The sequence below is a fragment of the Mus caroli genome, unplaced genomic scaffold (genome assembly GCF_978045245.1).
Source record: "Mus caroli unplaced genomic scaffold, Mus_caroli_1 scaffold_14, whole genome shotgun sequence".
NCBI classification, from domain to species: domain Eukaryota; kingdom Metazoa; phylum Chordata; class Mammalia; order Rodentia; family Muridae; genus Mus; species Mus caroli.
The window spans coordinates 29,298,414-29,313,236 of record NW_028227269.1 but is presented as its reverse complement, the minus strand read 5'-3'; the positions used below and the strand labels follow the sequence as shown (position 1 = coordinate 29,313,236).

General features: G+C 45.1%; 1 protein-coding gene across 3 annotated transcripts in view; it reads right to left on the bottom strand.

Annotated features, from left to right (window-relative positions):
- Lamb1 (laminin subunit beta 1) overlaps positions 1 to 14,823 on the bottom strand; it is a 67,062-nt gene that overhangs the window by 42,035 nt on the left and 10,204 nt on the right. For all 3 annotated transcript variants that reach the window (XM_029484614.1, XM_021179111.2, XM_021179110.3), the window contains 7 exons: positions 10,550 to 10,738; positions 10,401 to 10,464; positions 6,278 to 6,480; positions 3,308 to 3,428; positions 1,510 to 1,698; positions 1,056 to 1,235; positions 813 to 925 (listed from right to left, as the gene is read on the bottom strand). In XM_029484614.1, coding sequence (XP_029340474.1) covers positions 813 to 925; positions 1,056 to 1,235; positions 1,510 to 1,698; positions 3,308 to 3,428; positions 6,278 to 6,480; positions 10,401 to 10,464; positions 10,550 to 10,738 — 1,059 coding nt within the window. The remainder of the gene's footprint in view (positions 1 to 812; positions 926 to 1,055; positions 1,236 to 1,509; positions 1,699 to 3,307; positions 3,429 to 6,277; positions 6,481 to 10,400; positions 10,465 to 10,549; positions 10,739 to 14,823) is intronic.

The window sequence follows — 14,823 nt, the reverse complement described above, 5'->3', positions numbered from 1 at the left end:
GCAGAAAGAACAATTATGGCCAGTATTATTGGTATGCTTCCTCCAGATTTTTGTCTGTCTTGATGAAATTTTTTCCTACATAAAGTGTTAGTCACACCTCGAGTCTGTTTTGTTTGTAAATGCAATGAAGTAAACACTTCTTTGCATTAATGTCATTTTCCACAACTGAATATCCCATTGTATGGAAATCCCCAACTTTAGGCAAGCATTTTCCCACTATCGATTACAGTTTCCTGCCGTAATTAATAAGGGTGCAATGAGCCTATCAGGAATGCCCCTTTGTCCAGTTCTCTGAGGATCTCATGAGGAGCCTTAGAAGTGAGGCTACTAGGTTAGGAATATTACATTTTTACTAGCTCCTGAGACATCTCTCTGAAACACTTTTCACAGTGTAAGTTGACCTATGTTTCTGTTAGAAGCTAACAAGTCCTAACTCATGTCCTTACCCAGCTGTTAGCAATGCCATTAAAAATTAAAAAAAAAAAAAGACAAACTTGTTCACTTGTCTTCATAAGCAGTATTCATTGCGGTTTGTCAAATGATTCACTAGAAACCCTCATTTTGACTTTTCTCCTTGGGTCTTTTAACATTAACATGTAAAAGTAAAAATGATGGGTTAAAAAATAAAAATGGGAAAAACATTCCTTATCTGCCAGGTATGGTGGTACGCACATACAAGGGCCTGGATGGCAGGGTCGGGAGGATTGTGGGTTCAAAGCCAGACTTGGCTACATACTGAGACCCTACCTCAAAAACAAAACAAACATGTCAGAGTCACTCCCTTCTCATCTGCAGAGATCAGGATTACCTACCAGGCACTGGTCACAGCGCTGTCCTGTCACCAGGCGCTTACAGTAGCAGTAGCCAGTCTCAGAATCACAAGGATTCCCACCAGGAATTGTTCCCAGAGGATTGCAAGCACATGCTATATGAAAAAAACAAAAGGAAGCAAAGAAACACCAACCGAGTGAGTTAGTCCAAAGCTGAGGTTTAGCCTTAGAATTGCAGCATCAATGGGAACTGCATCCCTGAGAGAATTCCCCACACAGACTTACATTTACAACCATACGGGTCTTCAGCACTTAAGTCGTAGAAGCCTTCTTTACACACATCACAGCGCTCTCCCTCCACATGCAATTTGCACCGACACTGACCAGCAATGAGACCCACAGAAAAATCAGTGTACCCGTCACAGATCCCGCCATTCTCAGAACCAGCTGGGTCACAGGTACATGCTGGGAAGAACAAGTCCAGGTTACACACACCAGACATTAGGCTGTCTTTTGCACAAACACGTATGCTCTCTTCTACCTTCCAAATCCAGTGCAAGAGAACTGAAGACCCAACTAGCAAGAAAATGCCCCTCCCAGTATCCCAAACAGCAGTTAGCTACAACACAGGCTACGCTGCTCAGAGCCTGTGCTCCAAGAGAAGGATGCTAACAACAAACTACCCTCCGTGAGAAGTGAAGAAAACAAGCCCCAAGAATGGCGGCGCTTCCCGACGTACGTTCACAGAGATTGGGGTCCCGGATGTCCCTCTCAGGGTGCTGGAAGTAGAACGGTTTGCACTGCTCACAGTTGCGCCCCATGGTGTTGTGCTGACAGTTATCACACACACCCCCGCTGACGTTGCCAGTAGCCAGGAAGACTGCCATGTCAAAGTGACACGAGCTGGAATGTTCGTTGCAGTTACATTCTGTGTGACAAGACCAAAGTCAAGAACAAGAATTTAAAACCTGTCTACCAATGCAGGGCAGATGTGGCGGAAAGGAAGCTCACTGAACAGAGCGTGTGCGTGTGTGTGTGTGCGTGTGCGTGTGCGTGTGTGTGTGTGGCTTGGCCTTTCTCGTTGATCCTGACCGAGACCTCAAATCAGGTTAGCAACTTTTAAAACGTGGACTCTATATGATAATCAGATATTGCTAGGCTGGACCGTGGTGACTCACACTCTTTATCCTAGCACTTGGGAGGCAGATGCTGGTAGATCTCTGAGTCTGGGGCCAGGGTGATCTATAGTGTAACCAGCCAGGGCAGACAGGCAGCGCTACACAGAGAAACCCTGTCTCAAAAATCCAAATAAATAAACAAATGCTGTTATCATAAACGGGAAACTCTTGGACAAAATCCCCAATCAGGATGAGTGAGGTTCATGTGTAAAAGACTTGGTTGGGAAATGACGGGATCATGCAGGCCCTGGTCCATGGGTTGCTTAATCCCCTGATGGACTCATAAAGGCCTTACTGGAAGATGGTGGGAAGTAGGAGGTGTGGTCTGGCTAGAGAGAGTAGGTCCTTGGGGTGACCTCTGAAAGCTCTGTCTCCCTGCTTTACCCTGCTATCTTCTTCTATGATGCTTCTGCTTTCCCACAGATCTGAAACAGCACAGCCAAGTGACCATGGTCTGATGGATCCCTCCTGCTTTATGTTGATTTACTTGGCTAGGAGGGATGCCACTCCCCTGAAGGTAGCTTTGGCCCCGCCCAGGGTAGAAATTGATTGACGTCCTCTCTACTCTGCAGGTTGATGTATTCCTAGAGAAGCCTTTAGGGGTTTCGTATTTGAAGACTATGACAGGATGTGGGGGGGATGACAGTGACAGGCAGGTGACATATCCTGTACTCCAGACACATGGGCAGCTTAACAATGAGCCAGACTTCTTCCCTCCCTGTGACAAAACACTTGAGGAATATGACTTCAAGGAGGGCTTCCTTGGGGTCACAGTTTTGAGAGGTTAGATTCCACAGCTGGCTAGCTCTCACTGCTGGCTCTGCGCTAAGGCACAATGTGATGGCAGAAAGGCATGGAACCGCAGCCAGGAAGCAGAACAACAATCAGAAAGGGTTGGGAACAAGAAGCAACATCAAAGGCCCACCTCTGAGAAGCACCTCCTCCAAGTGGGCCTAACCTAGTCAACCAGTCATCTAGGAACCCATCAGTGAGCTACCCCACTGATCGCGTGATTGTTTGGGGACCCAATTACTTCTCAATAGTGCTACCAGCTGGGGACCAAGCCTTCAGTGCATGAAAGGCACCGTATCTGCCTTTCAGTTGCCCTGTCGTCCTCTTGTCTTAAAGGCAGATATAACGTCATGAACACCCCGTTGCCATTTCCCCGAGTCAATGCCAAACATACTAATTTTTTTTACTTGGCTTCAGTGCATACATATTATAGCTCTGGAACAGACACAGCCAGGAGAACGGCACAATCCTCCTCCCTTCTGCAAAGAGTGCAATTGCAGACCGCAGCTCCCCAGGAAACGGAGCCTGGAACCCCGGCCTCCAGCAGCCCTCCCACTGACAACTTACTTTTGCAGGCGTTGCTGTTCCGGCCTTCAGCAGGTCTCCATGGCAAATCGTGGTAGAAATCCATGCACAGCTCACAGTTCAGGCCTTTGGTGTTGTGTCTGCACATGCAGTGCCCGTGAACCTGGGAAGTTAACCAACCAGCACGGGCCCAGTCAGAAGCTACGAATGGCCACCCTTTCTCCACAGTCAGCAGACCATACGCCCTCCTCACAGTGAGGACTGGCTTTATCCTCCTTCGCCAACTGAGCAAGTTCTAGCCATATAAGTTGATGGCTATCATCCTTGTTTCCAGGATAGTTTCTATGATGTAATGGGCACTTAACTGAATATCAATGCAAAGAATCGAATGAGCAAAATTAACAACTTAAGAATTCCCTTTTTAAAGGACTGCAGGCAACTAGGGAATGCTGACAACAGGAGAAACTGGTCTTCCCCAGGGAAGGACACACTTATTGGTTATCCAATACCAAATGATCAGCCCTGAAAACACACAGACAAGTTAACATTATACAGACTGAGCAGGCTGTACTCAGACACTTAGGAATATACATACATACATAGATACATACATACATACATACACACACACACACACGTGTATGTATACATATACACACATTCACAAATATAACTACAATTAATGAAAAAGAGGCTACATAGTTAAGAGTGAGAAGGTTTTAGAAGGAGGAAAGAGTGAAGTGAGATAAATTATAATCTAAAATAAATAATTTACAAGTAATTATTTAAGAATTACAACAACTACCACAACAAAAACTACTGCCCTGAATACCCGCATTTGAACCCTAGTACCACATAGAAGCTGGCTCCTTCCGGTTATGCTCTGACCTCCATACAAACTCAGTGGCACACGTGTGAGGACACACATACACACAGAATAAAGGGATTTCAAAGTGTAGTAATATTTAAGAATAATCTCTGAAAGCTACTGTACTAGAAACCTGTAAGTCTTAGTGGAGCACTCAGTACGCACTGCTCTGCGAGAACAGGCTCTAACGAATGTGAGCGCTCCTCTGCGCCAAGCCGTCATTTTCCTTGAAAGGTTTCTGCTTTTTCTCCCCTTTAATCCCAGCTCTTAATTTTTCTTAACCATAAATAAAACCATTTTTTTAACCATTTACCATCTGTTTTCCTTCAAGTAAAGCGATGGAACTATGAGAAAGACACAAATTAATTTTTTTTAAGACCTAAGGTACACTACTGCATGTCCTTTTGTGGCAAGTTGTGCTTAAGACCCTTGCAGTCTGTGAAGAATCAATACGTCACTTCTACCAAGCAAGCGCGCACATACATAAGCCCTCCACCTTAACCCTCATTTCTACTGACTGGAATTCGGGAACAGGACAGACAGGTCCCTCCTCTCCTGCACCTGCCTTGACAGGAGTGCATTTAGGTGGAGTTCAAAATCCTTTCTTTGCCAGCCGTCATGCTGAATTGAAGAGCAGACAGTCTCCCAGCCCACACAAGACACCCAGCATCTGAGAATGGCTTGGTGTCAGGTCACAAAGGTTTGTTACGCTGTAAAGTCAAGTCTGTCTGGAATTCTCAGAAAGATGTACTGATTAGAAACACATCCCTCCCTCCAGGCTGTTAAAAAGCCAACTTGTTTACCCATGAAGACTTTCAGCTGGAGGAAAGGGGTAGGCAGAGGTTTTAGAAGGGCAGAGTGTTTGGATCTTGTACCCTTTTGGACAAAGACTAACAAGTCTTGAAGAGACAGATAGCAAATAAGCAAGGTATACTTGTCACCCAGAGAGGCTCTGAGACTATGGGGAGGTGCTTGAGGCAGAGGTAGGGACTAGGTTTCGATGCCCACCACTAGTTACTCATTTACTAACCACTAACTTTTAGGTCTCTTTCAAGGTTGGCAGAGTCCTCTAAGCTCCAGAACTCTGTCTGGTATTAAATTCCCAAGGGTTCGAGGAATTTTTCTGGCAGCCATTTAAGTAGATTAGAGTACAATACTCTTGATTCTCTAATTGCTATAGCTCACTTCTCTGTTGTTCTGACCAAAACCAACTTGGGAAAAGGAAAGGGTTTATCTGGCTTACATTTCCAAGTCACAGTCTATCACCGAGGGATGTCAGGTCAGGAACTCAAGCAGAGTTCATGAAGGCATGCTGCTTGATCCTCGTGGCTCATTCAGCTTGCCTTCTTCAGATCACCTGCCCATAGGTGGCACCTCCCACAGTGAGCTAGGCCCTCTGAACATCAACCATCAATCAAGAAAATGCCCCACAGGCTTGCCTACGGGTCTATCTGATGAGGCAATCCCTTGATGGAGGTTCACTCTTTCCAGGGGACTCTAGTTTGTTGTCAACCACTAGACAAAACCTAGTAGTTGTGTTAGCAGCACATTGCTAGCAGTTGGCAGTTAACAGTTACTAGCAGCACGTCTAACAGTTGGCAAGGAAGTGAAATCTCACATTTCAAAACAGTTGATGTGCAAACAATATGAAAATGGCAAAGAAAGAAAGTCTACAGAGAGGACAGAAAGAAAACTCCATTTGATCTCTAATGGCTCTGGGTCGGGGGTTATTACAACTTCCAGTCTCTCTGGGCTGAGGCCACCTTGCTCTTGCTAGCATGAAGACTGGATATTTGTGGTTTTTAATCTTTCTTACTGGAAATACAGTCTAGATTGTTATTTAGACAGCTTTTTACTCCTTGGTAAATAAAATACGTCAACAACCGTCAGCCTGTCCCAATAGATTCCAAAACCGAATTCAGGATCTAAGAAACTAGTAGTCTCAGGACACGTTCTCATAACCTAAGCAACTCTCCAAGAGAGGGAAATCTGCATTCAACCACCAACAGGTTGCAAAATGCAAAGTCTATTTTGGTAAATTAAAACCCCTAAAAAAAAATACTGTGACAGCCTTAAGGACAGGTTTTTTGGTTTTTTTGCCTTGCCTTCCAGATCTCCAGTACAAGCTCTCCCCAGACACTTACCATTCCTTCCACTTCTTCATTGACTCCATCCACAGGGGCGCATTCGCTGGCGTGGCCATAGCAGAAGCAGTTCCCTCGAACCACCATATCATAAACAGCGTAATAGTACTTCTCTCTGATTTCCATTCTGGAGTCCAAAAGGTTATCTCCCAAGGTGTGCAGTTTCACAAACTTGATTCTCAAGTTGGTGATTTTTAATAGATCTACAGAGGTCACCAAGAGAAAAGGTCTAATCAGACAGGCAAGCATGCTGCAGCAATTCTACGTTCTTTCTTTTAGGTGAAGGACTGGACAAATGGCAGAGGCCTAAGAAAACTTCGCCCTCCTGAATGAACTAGATGATGATTGTAAGGTTTAGCACAGCGTGACAGCCTCCAGAGGCAGGGAAGGCCACCAGAATCTCCACGGAGTTCCAGAACCCAACGCCCCTTGGTCTAAAATACTACTATACCTTCTGGCTCCCACAGCCCTTGCTGTCAAAGTCAGAAATTATTTTCAGGTAGAAAAAGATATTTATCCTGAGTGCCAATTCTAACTGTAACAGGAACAGTTGTGTTTATTTTTGAATGAGAAAACGCTATTTGAAAGTTCCTTCAACTTAAATACAAGTTACAAGAACAGATTTAACAATAGAGAAAAGCTCCCTTTGTAGGAGAAGAACGTCTCAACCAAGCTTGTCTTACAGTACTTTTTTTTTTTACTTATATATGTGTACTGTATTTCTATTATTCTCCCCTTTCCTCACCCCATCTTTTCCCTAGTCTCCCCAGATCCCTCTCAAATTCACGACTGCCTCTTTCTAGCAAGTTTTAAGCAACAGTGTAGTCTATATATTTTTGCAAAACACTTTCATATTTATTAATTCCGTATAGCGACATGAAGACAAAGGGGCTTCGTTCTAGGTGGCCAGGCAAATTATTTCTTCTACATAACAGTTTCTTAGTAATCAGTTTGTCCTCTTTTACGCTTTCCTCCTCCTCCCTAGGTCTGTAGGTCGAAGCTTATTTGAGAAGCTGTTGGTCACATTCTATATAACTAAATAGACCAAGGGCCAATCAACCTGCTACTCTGGTGGTTTTTCCTTAATAGCCAAGCAGCTCCTACTGAAGTGGACCTCACCGGAGCTGGTCAGCCCATCTGCCCATTGCTCTCTGAATTCTGAAATCGCCTGCCAGCTTGACTTGTGTTTGTGCTAATGCATATTGTCAACTTAGGATACAAGACAGAATGGTAGCAGCCCAGTACATCAGGTTGTTTCAGACGCCAAATGAACATGTCAAACAGTTATAACACGTGCACAGTTTACAATGAAGACTATAGAAATGGCTGGGGCTGGAAAGGGAGAGTCCATGCATTAAACTTAGGCTCTTTGTAAAAATCAAATACAAAACAAAGAACCCACAATCTTGCTCTGAATGGCAGCTGTGAATGGCAACATCTGCAAACCTCTCCTGCACAGAGAGTACTATTGACTAGAGGCTGCAAAACAAACGTGGAGGGCAGCTGGAGTATTTGGAAACCCTTGAACTTCATAGAGTCCTCCAAGGAGGAAAGAGCTCCCCACTCTCTCCCGACATAAGGAACAACAACAGAGCCTCAGGCTGCCTGCTCTTCTAAGAGGCACATCACTTTGAAGTGAGTCTCCAAGGTCTCAACGATAGAAATTCTGTTCCCTTGATTACTAAGTAAATCAAAGGCGTGATCAGCTAACATGGGCACTTCCTAGAAACAGGTCTCCAGATGCCACCAAACAACAAAAGCCAGGGAAACGTAAGGTCATGAACCGAGTACATTCCTCAGTCACCTGCAGAGCAGGTGAGCCCTGTGAGGGACTCCAGTGCCATTTGTCCTGGAGCCGATATGGGTATCTTTCTTTTTTTTTTTTTTTTTTTTTAAGATTTATTTATTTATTATATGTAAGTACACTGTAGCTGTCTTCAGACACTCCAGAAGAGGGAGTCAGATCTCGTTACGGATGGTTGTGAGCCACCATGTGGTTGCTGGGATTTGAACTCCGGACCTTTGGAAGAGCAGTCGGGTGCTCTTACCCACTGAGCCATCTACCCCCTATGGGTATCTTTCACTACCGGTTTTTGAGACCTAAAGAAACAGCCTCGTGGCTTGTTCAGAGACGGCACAGACATGCCATTAAAAATTGGTTTTACAACAGAATGAATGAATGAACTATAGACCCTGAATAGTCTGGGCCACACTAAAGTCAATGTAAGTTGGAAAGCAGACTTCTCTGTAAACATCCCCTGGGTTTTCTTCTACTTTTATCTCCCATGTTGCAAGTGTGGAAGTTCCATGAGACCTTGGTTAAAAATAGGGCTGCACACAGCCGACAAAGACCAACAAAAACCAGATGTGTCTCTACTCGACTGATTGCAACCTCATAGCAAGGCCGAACAAGGGAGGCTAGCTCCCTCCGGCACCCTGACACTATGGCTTTCACTCTGACAGGACAGTCTCAACACAAGCCCTAAGCTGTAGCTGTTGGCAGAGTCAACATCACCAGTACCCAGAGCTTCAGCCAACTGCACACTGGGCTGCTCGTTTTCCTTCAAACAGCCCTCAGGTTGGTATTTCTGTCTCCACCAGGTCAAGATGGGGGAAGAGGGAATGGAAAAGTTTTAAGGCACCAGGTCATGGAGCTACACTATGACAAGAGTCCCAGTTTAAACCTAGGTCTGACTTGAAAGCCAGTGAGTTTGATTCTGCTTCCTGAGATGGATTGACAAGTAGTCCTGCAGTAACAAGCGACTGCTGAACAGCACAGAGAACACTGAACTAGAAACTGTTGTGAGCCTGGCCTTCAAGGGCTGAGCCATCTCTCCAGCCCCTGAACCAAGACCTGTATCAGATGAGCTCCAGAATCGCCTGCCATTCCATCGCCCCATCACCTGGTACGCACGACTCTGCATCCATCAAAAGCCTACATGGGCCTCACCTTGCTACATCTCCTCGTCATGATGGCACTTCGGATTTTTCTCAGTATTGGTTGTTTCCCATCGCCTGAGGATAAGAGCTCTTGCCAAGAGTTTTAGCAGAGCACAGGCCAGCTTGCCAGAGATATTTCCCAAGTATCTTCTGTTCTCTAGCTAGGAGACTAATTATAGCAATGCACAGAAGTGATATGACAACCTCCAAGTCTTATCTTCATTTTTGACCGCTACAGATCAGAATGAGGGCTGCGACGGTGTTCTAATTCTGCTAGTGTAGACAATCCTAGGAAGAGGTACAGTTTCATAGCTAGGACTGTCAGATTCAGTAAGTAATAAAGGATGCTCAGTTAAACAGAATTGATGATAAACCCTCAGTTTTAGTGTCAGTCCTAAATAGCACACAATAAAAAAAAAAATCATACTAACCATAAAACCATAAAATACTAGATGGGGCACACTTGTGCCAGTTAAAATGTTACATGGGTACTAAAAAAGAACATGTTATTCATCTGTCACTCAAATCTAACTGGATAGCATCTTGTATTTTATACAATGCAACTAACTATGGCAACTGAGCTGTAGTTCTTCTTTGAGAATCCTTCCAAGTGCTGGAGAGATGGCTAAGTAGTTAAAAACACTGGCCACTCTTCCAGAGGACCTGGGTTTGATTTCCAGGCTACACAGTGGCTTACAACTCTCTGTAATTCCAATGTCCAGGGGATCTGATGCCCTCCTCTGGCCTACTAGAGCATGAGGCATGAACATGGTACGCATACATGCAGGTAAAATACCCACAGACATACAATTAAACATCCCTCCTGCTGACTTCATACAAGCAAAAGAAACATCCGTTTTATTCCAGAAGCTATATTTAGGGGGTGTTTGATTACAGCAGTTTAATCTGTACTCTAATTTATATACCGAGCATCAAAAACAGAAGGTGGTACGGTCAGTCTGATTTTTGGAGTTCTGCTGACATAGTCAAAATGTGTTTCTTATCAGTGAAGACTGATTACTGGTATTTTGAAGTAGGTTTTTTGGAAGACCACAAAGAAAGGAAGAAGATCTAGGTGGATGTAGGACTGAGTATCAAGATATCGGGCCACACAGCACTGGGTAGGACGAGACCCTCCGTAAGTACTGTTTCCACCTAAGTATGTATTTCAAAACAAACTTACTCTGTATCCTTGGACTATAAGGGTCTTCAATTTTGAAAGCAGGATCTAAAGCACGAAATATTACCTAAAAATAGATAAGAGGGTTGGTATTTTTGCAATGATCAAAAAGCAGACTAGGAAGTAGAGAACTTAATCAGAGGCATACAAACCTCTCCTTCTGTCGAGGGCTCAATGTCAGAATATCGAGAGTCACAGATGATGTCATCCACTTTCTTCATGGGTCCAGTTGAAATGCCTGGGAACGAGCTCTCACAGTCGTAGGCGAAGTATCTGTACACGCCCCAAGTCTTCCCAAAGTCAGAAGACCGCTCGATCAGCATGGCAGCTGGGCGGAATGTCTAAAAGCAGGAGGAGAGTCTCATTCCGTGTTTCTGGTTGCTACTTTGTCCTTTTGTCACTCCTGTGTGCCTAAGCTGACTCTGTGTGGTTGGTATTTCTGTGGAGGCTCTTCCTGAAAGGATGCACTTGTGGCAACCGCCTGGTAGATCAGCAAACTGTTTCTGTTTGAAGCTGATAATAAACAGGCCCTGGTAGCAAACACACTTGGGTATATTAACCACCATGCCCAGGAGAGAACTCATTCTGAATGCTGCTTTCTCACTTCTTCATTTAATCATTCCATAGATGCTTCAGCCAGTGGCTTATATAACATCCAGATGCTACACACAGCCTAATAAGGAACACACACACACACACACACACACGTAAAAATCATAGTCATTGTACAATAATATGTCAAGCACCACAGCACCATCACAGGAAATGTGAGAAAACAAGCAGCACTGCTCACAACAGCCCAAGCACCTATTCGCTGGTAAAGAACAAAATGTGAGCCGAGCTTAACTGTCCTCTGGGCTCCACCCAGCAGCCGATGAAATAAGCACAGAGACCCTCAGCCAAATGTTAGGTGGAGCTCAGGAGTCTTATGGAAGAGTTGGGGGAAGGATTGAGGGACCTGAAGGGGACAGGGGCTCTACAGGAAGACCAACAGAGTTGACAAACCTGGACCCTTGCAGGATCCCAGAGACTGAACCATCTACCAAAGAGCAAGCATGGGCTGGACCTAGATTTCCTGCCCCACCCCCCATAGGTAACAGATGTGCAGCTTGGTCTTCATGTGGGTCCCCCAACAACTGGAATAGGGCTCTCCCTGAACTTGTTGCCTGCCTGTGGAACCCATTTCCCAACTGGGCTGCCTTGTCTGACCTCAGTGGGAGAGGATGCACCTCGTCCTATAGAGACTTGATGTGCCAAGGGTGGGGATGGGGAGGGTGATGGGGGGGGGGGGAAGTTCTGCCTTCTCAGAGGAGAAGGTGAGGGAAGAAAGGGGGGAGGAACTGTGGTAGGGCTGGATGGAGGGGGTGTATAATGGGATATAAAGTGAGTAAGTAGATAAATTAATTAAAGAACTAAATGTGATAAATACAATAGACTATTATTTAGCTGCAGAAGGAAGGGATACCATATAACATACAAGGACCTTGAAGGCACTGTGCTAAATGAAATAAGTCATATAAATTTTCAAATATTATGATTTCATGTATATGAAACACCTAGGATTTTAAATGGGAACGGAAAGGGGTCATGGGGAAGAAGGGTGAGACAACAGGGGTGACTATTTAGTGACTAGTTCAAGTTCCTATCTAGGGTGATGACAAAGTTCTGGAAACTGACAGCAGTGATAGACTTGCGATACCCTGAGTACGTCTAACATCACTGAGTGGTACACGTAAGAATGGGGAATACTGATATGCATACTGTACCACAAAAGTAAGTAGTTTTAAAGGAAAAACAAAAACCCAGAGACTATTTCAGAGAGATGGCATCAAACTGGATCTCAAGGGCTGGGGATTCAGCCCAGGTTCAATGCCCAGTGCAGCATAGGGAGGCATTATTGTTTGACATGCTAACAGACTTTCTTTGCCTTTTTGCCATATAAGTGAGAACACTAAAAGATTTATGGGACCTAACAAAATGAAAGCTTATACATAGAAAATAACTCTGACAGCACTGTCATTAAACATGGAAGATGACAAGAAACAGAGGAACCAAAGAAAAGATGAAGAAGGTCTCACACTCTAAAGGTATAACATGGACAGAGAGCCATGAAGTCTACTGGCCTGTTAGTGACAGCACACTGCACTGAGTTACATACACTCTATCTATTAGATCTTAGAGGAAAAGTAGATAGGCCCCAAAGCACGGGTGGGGCGGTTGAAAATGGCGCGAGCAGCGAGCCTCTCAACCTCGTTTGAGGGCAGTCATATGTGATGGGCATTCAGCTTTGCGGTGTGGATTTGGAAGTCATGGTGATCACTTAATACTTGAATTCCCTCCAACAAAGCCAATGGCAAGAGAAAGGCCAGCACTCTAGGAAAATGCCCAACAGGCTGGACATGGAAGAACAGGAACCTTTCGCTTCAGCTCTGACTGTGTGCTCACACATGCGTACCTTCCTCCTCCCCAGCCAGTGGCCTAGCAGAAAAGCGATCAGGCAGAAGGTTGGGGAGGAATAGGAACAAGACAAACCCCTCAAAACACACCGAAGACTTCAGGAGGCCATGAAGGATACAGTCAAGAGTAAATAAGAAAGACTGCAGATGGAAATGGGCCATGGGCAGATGCTTCCCAGCCATGAACATGCTGTGCGCACTTTAGGAAGAGGAAGCCAGATTGCCGTGGAGAAAAGTCAAAGGAAAGTTCAGCCAGCCTAGAAAACAGAGCTTAAGTAAATATGAATTCCTGAATTAAATAAGATCATCGCTTGGCAGACGGAGCTTTTGCAGAGCCTGATGTTGGGAACTAGCAAAACTCCGCTAATGTCCTTGATAACCTGCTAGCATCCTTGATAACCCTGTCTGATGAAGGCAAGGCAGAAGACGACAATGTTTTTATCAAACTGCAGAGAATCGTAGACTAAGGACTTTAGAAGGGGAATGGAGAAGCTGCTCTGACCATCTGAACCTGGTATGGCAGGTGTGCAGGCATGACCAATCCCATGAGGCCACGCTCCCAGTTGGGAAGGCTTAAGAGGCTTGGGCGGGGCACACCTAGTCTGATATCTCTGTATCCTTAGACAGCAGAGAAGAAACACACAGAAGCCTGCTTGTCCTGGCTCTGCTGCCTTGTCTCTCGCTTTCTGGAAACTTCTAAATCCCAAGGGACACTGCCTAGTCATCCAACTTCCTGTGGAGTTAAGAAGCTGCTGGAAACCGGAACCACACACTTCACCTAAAGGACGGAAGCCTCTCCCCACTCCCACCTCCTTACTTAGTCACCAACCTTCTCAGGCCCCTTCTTGGGCTGCACAGGGACCGCTGAATGCATAATAAACAGAAGAGACTGGAAACATCTGTCTATAACAAAAACATACTGGCACATACTGGCACATGCACATAAACAAGCTTTTCTAACCTAAGAAAACCCAATCCACCTCGTAAGCAGCCACCTCCAGAGCCAGCTTGGTTGAGGATAAACATGAGCTCTTCATCTTTGTCCCCGCTTTCCTTTACAGTACTACTAGGGAGACCCACATCTTCCTAAGGACTTCGACTTCCCGGCTATCTTGGACACAACCCTTTCCTTCCCCTGACCTGCCTCCGCGCTTTCTCCACTTCAAGGTCAGCCTCTGATTCTAAAGCACCCAAGCAACCATTCACAGGAAGTAGGGGCCTCGTCTCCTCTGCAGTGCAGAGCAGCCAGGGCAAAGAGTTGTGGGGCATAGAAGCAATGTGGATACACAGTAAAGTGTTCCAAGGACCGGTGAGCTTCTGACATTTGGAAATTTAAAATGCTCTATAATCTACAGCTCAAAAAAAAAACAAATAAACAAAAACAAAACACGTTGTGGTTATGTATCCCAGTTGTCTTAGTCATGGTTTCTATTCCTGCACAAACATCATGACCAAGAAGCAAGTTGGGGAGGAAAGGGTTTATTCGGCTTACACTTCCATATTGCTGTTTATCACCAAGGAAGTCAGGACTGGAACTCAAGCAGGTCAGGAAGCAGGAGCTGATGCAGAGGCCATGGAGGGATGTTCTTTACTGGCTTGCTTCCCCTGGCTTGCTCAGCCTGCTCTCTTATAGAACCAAGATTACCAGCCCAGAGATGGTCCCACCCACAAGGAATCTCTCCCCCTTGATCACTAATTGAGAAAATGCCCCACAGTTGGATCTCATGGAGGCATTTCCTCAATTGAAGCTCCTTTCTCTGTGATAACTCCAGCTGTGTCAAGTTGACACAAAACTAGCCAGTACACCAGTCTAGCCTGGAACTTGCTATATAGATCAGACTGGCCTTGAACCCACCGAGACCCAACTTCTGAAGTTCGGGCTTTGTGCCATCATGTCTGATTTCCTTGCGAAATTATTTTTGTGACCAACAAGTCTGTGGCTCCCTACTGCCTATAAAGTTTCCACTCCT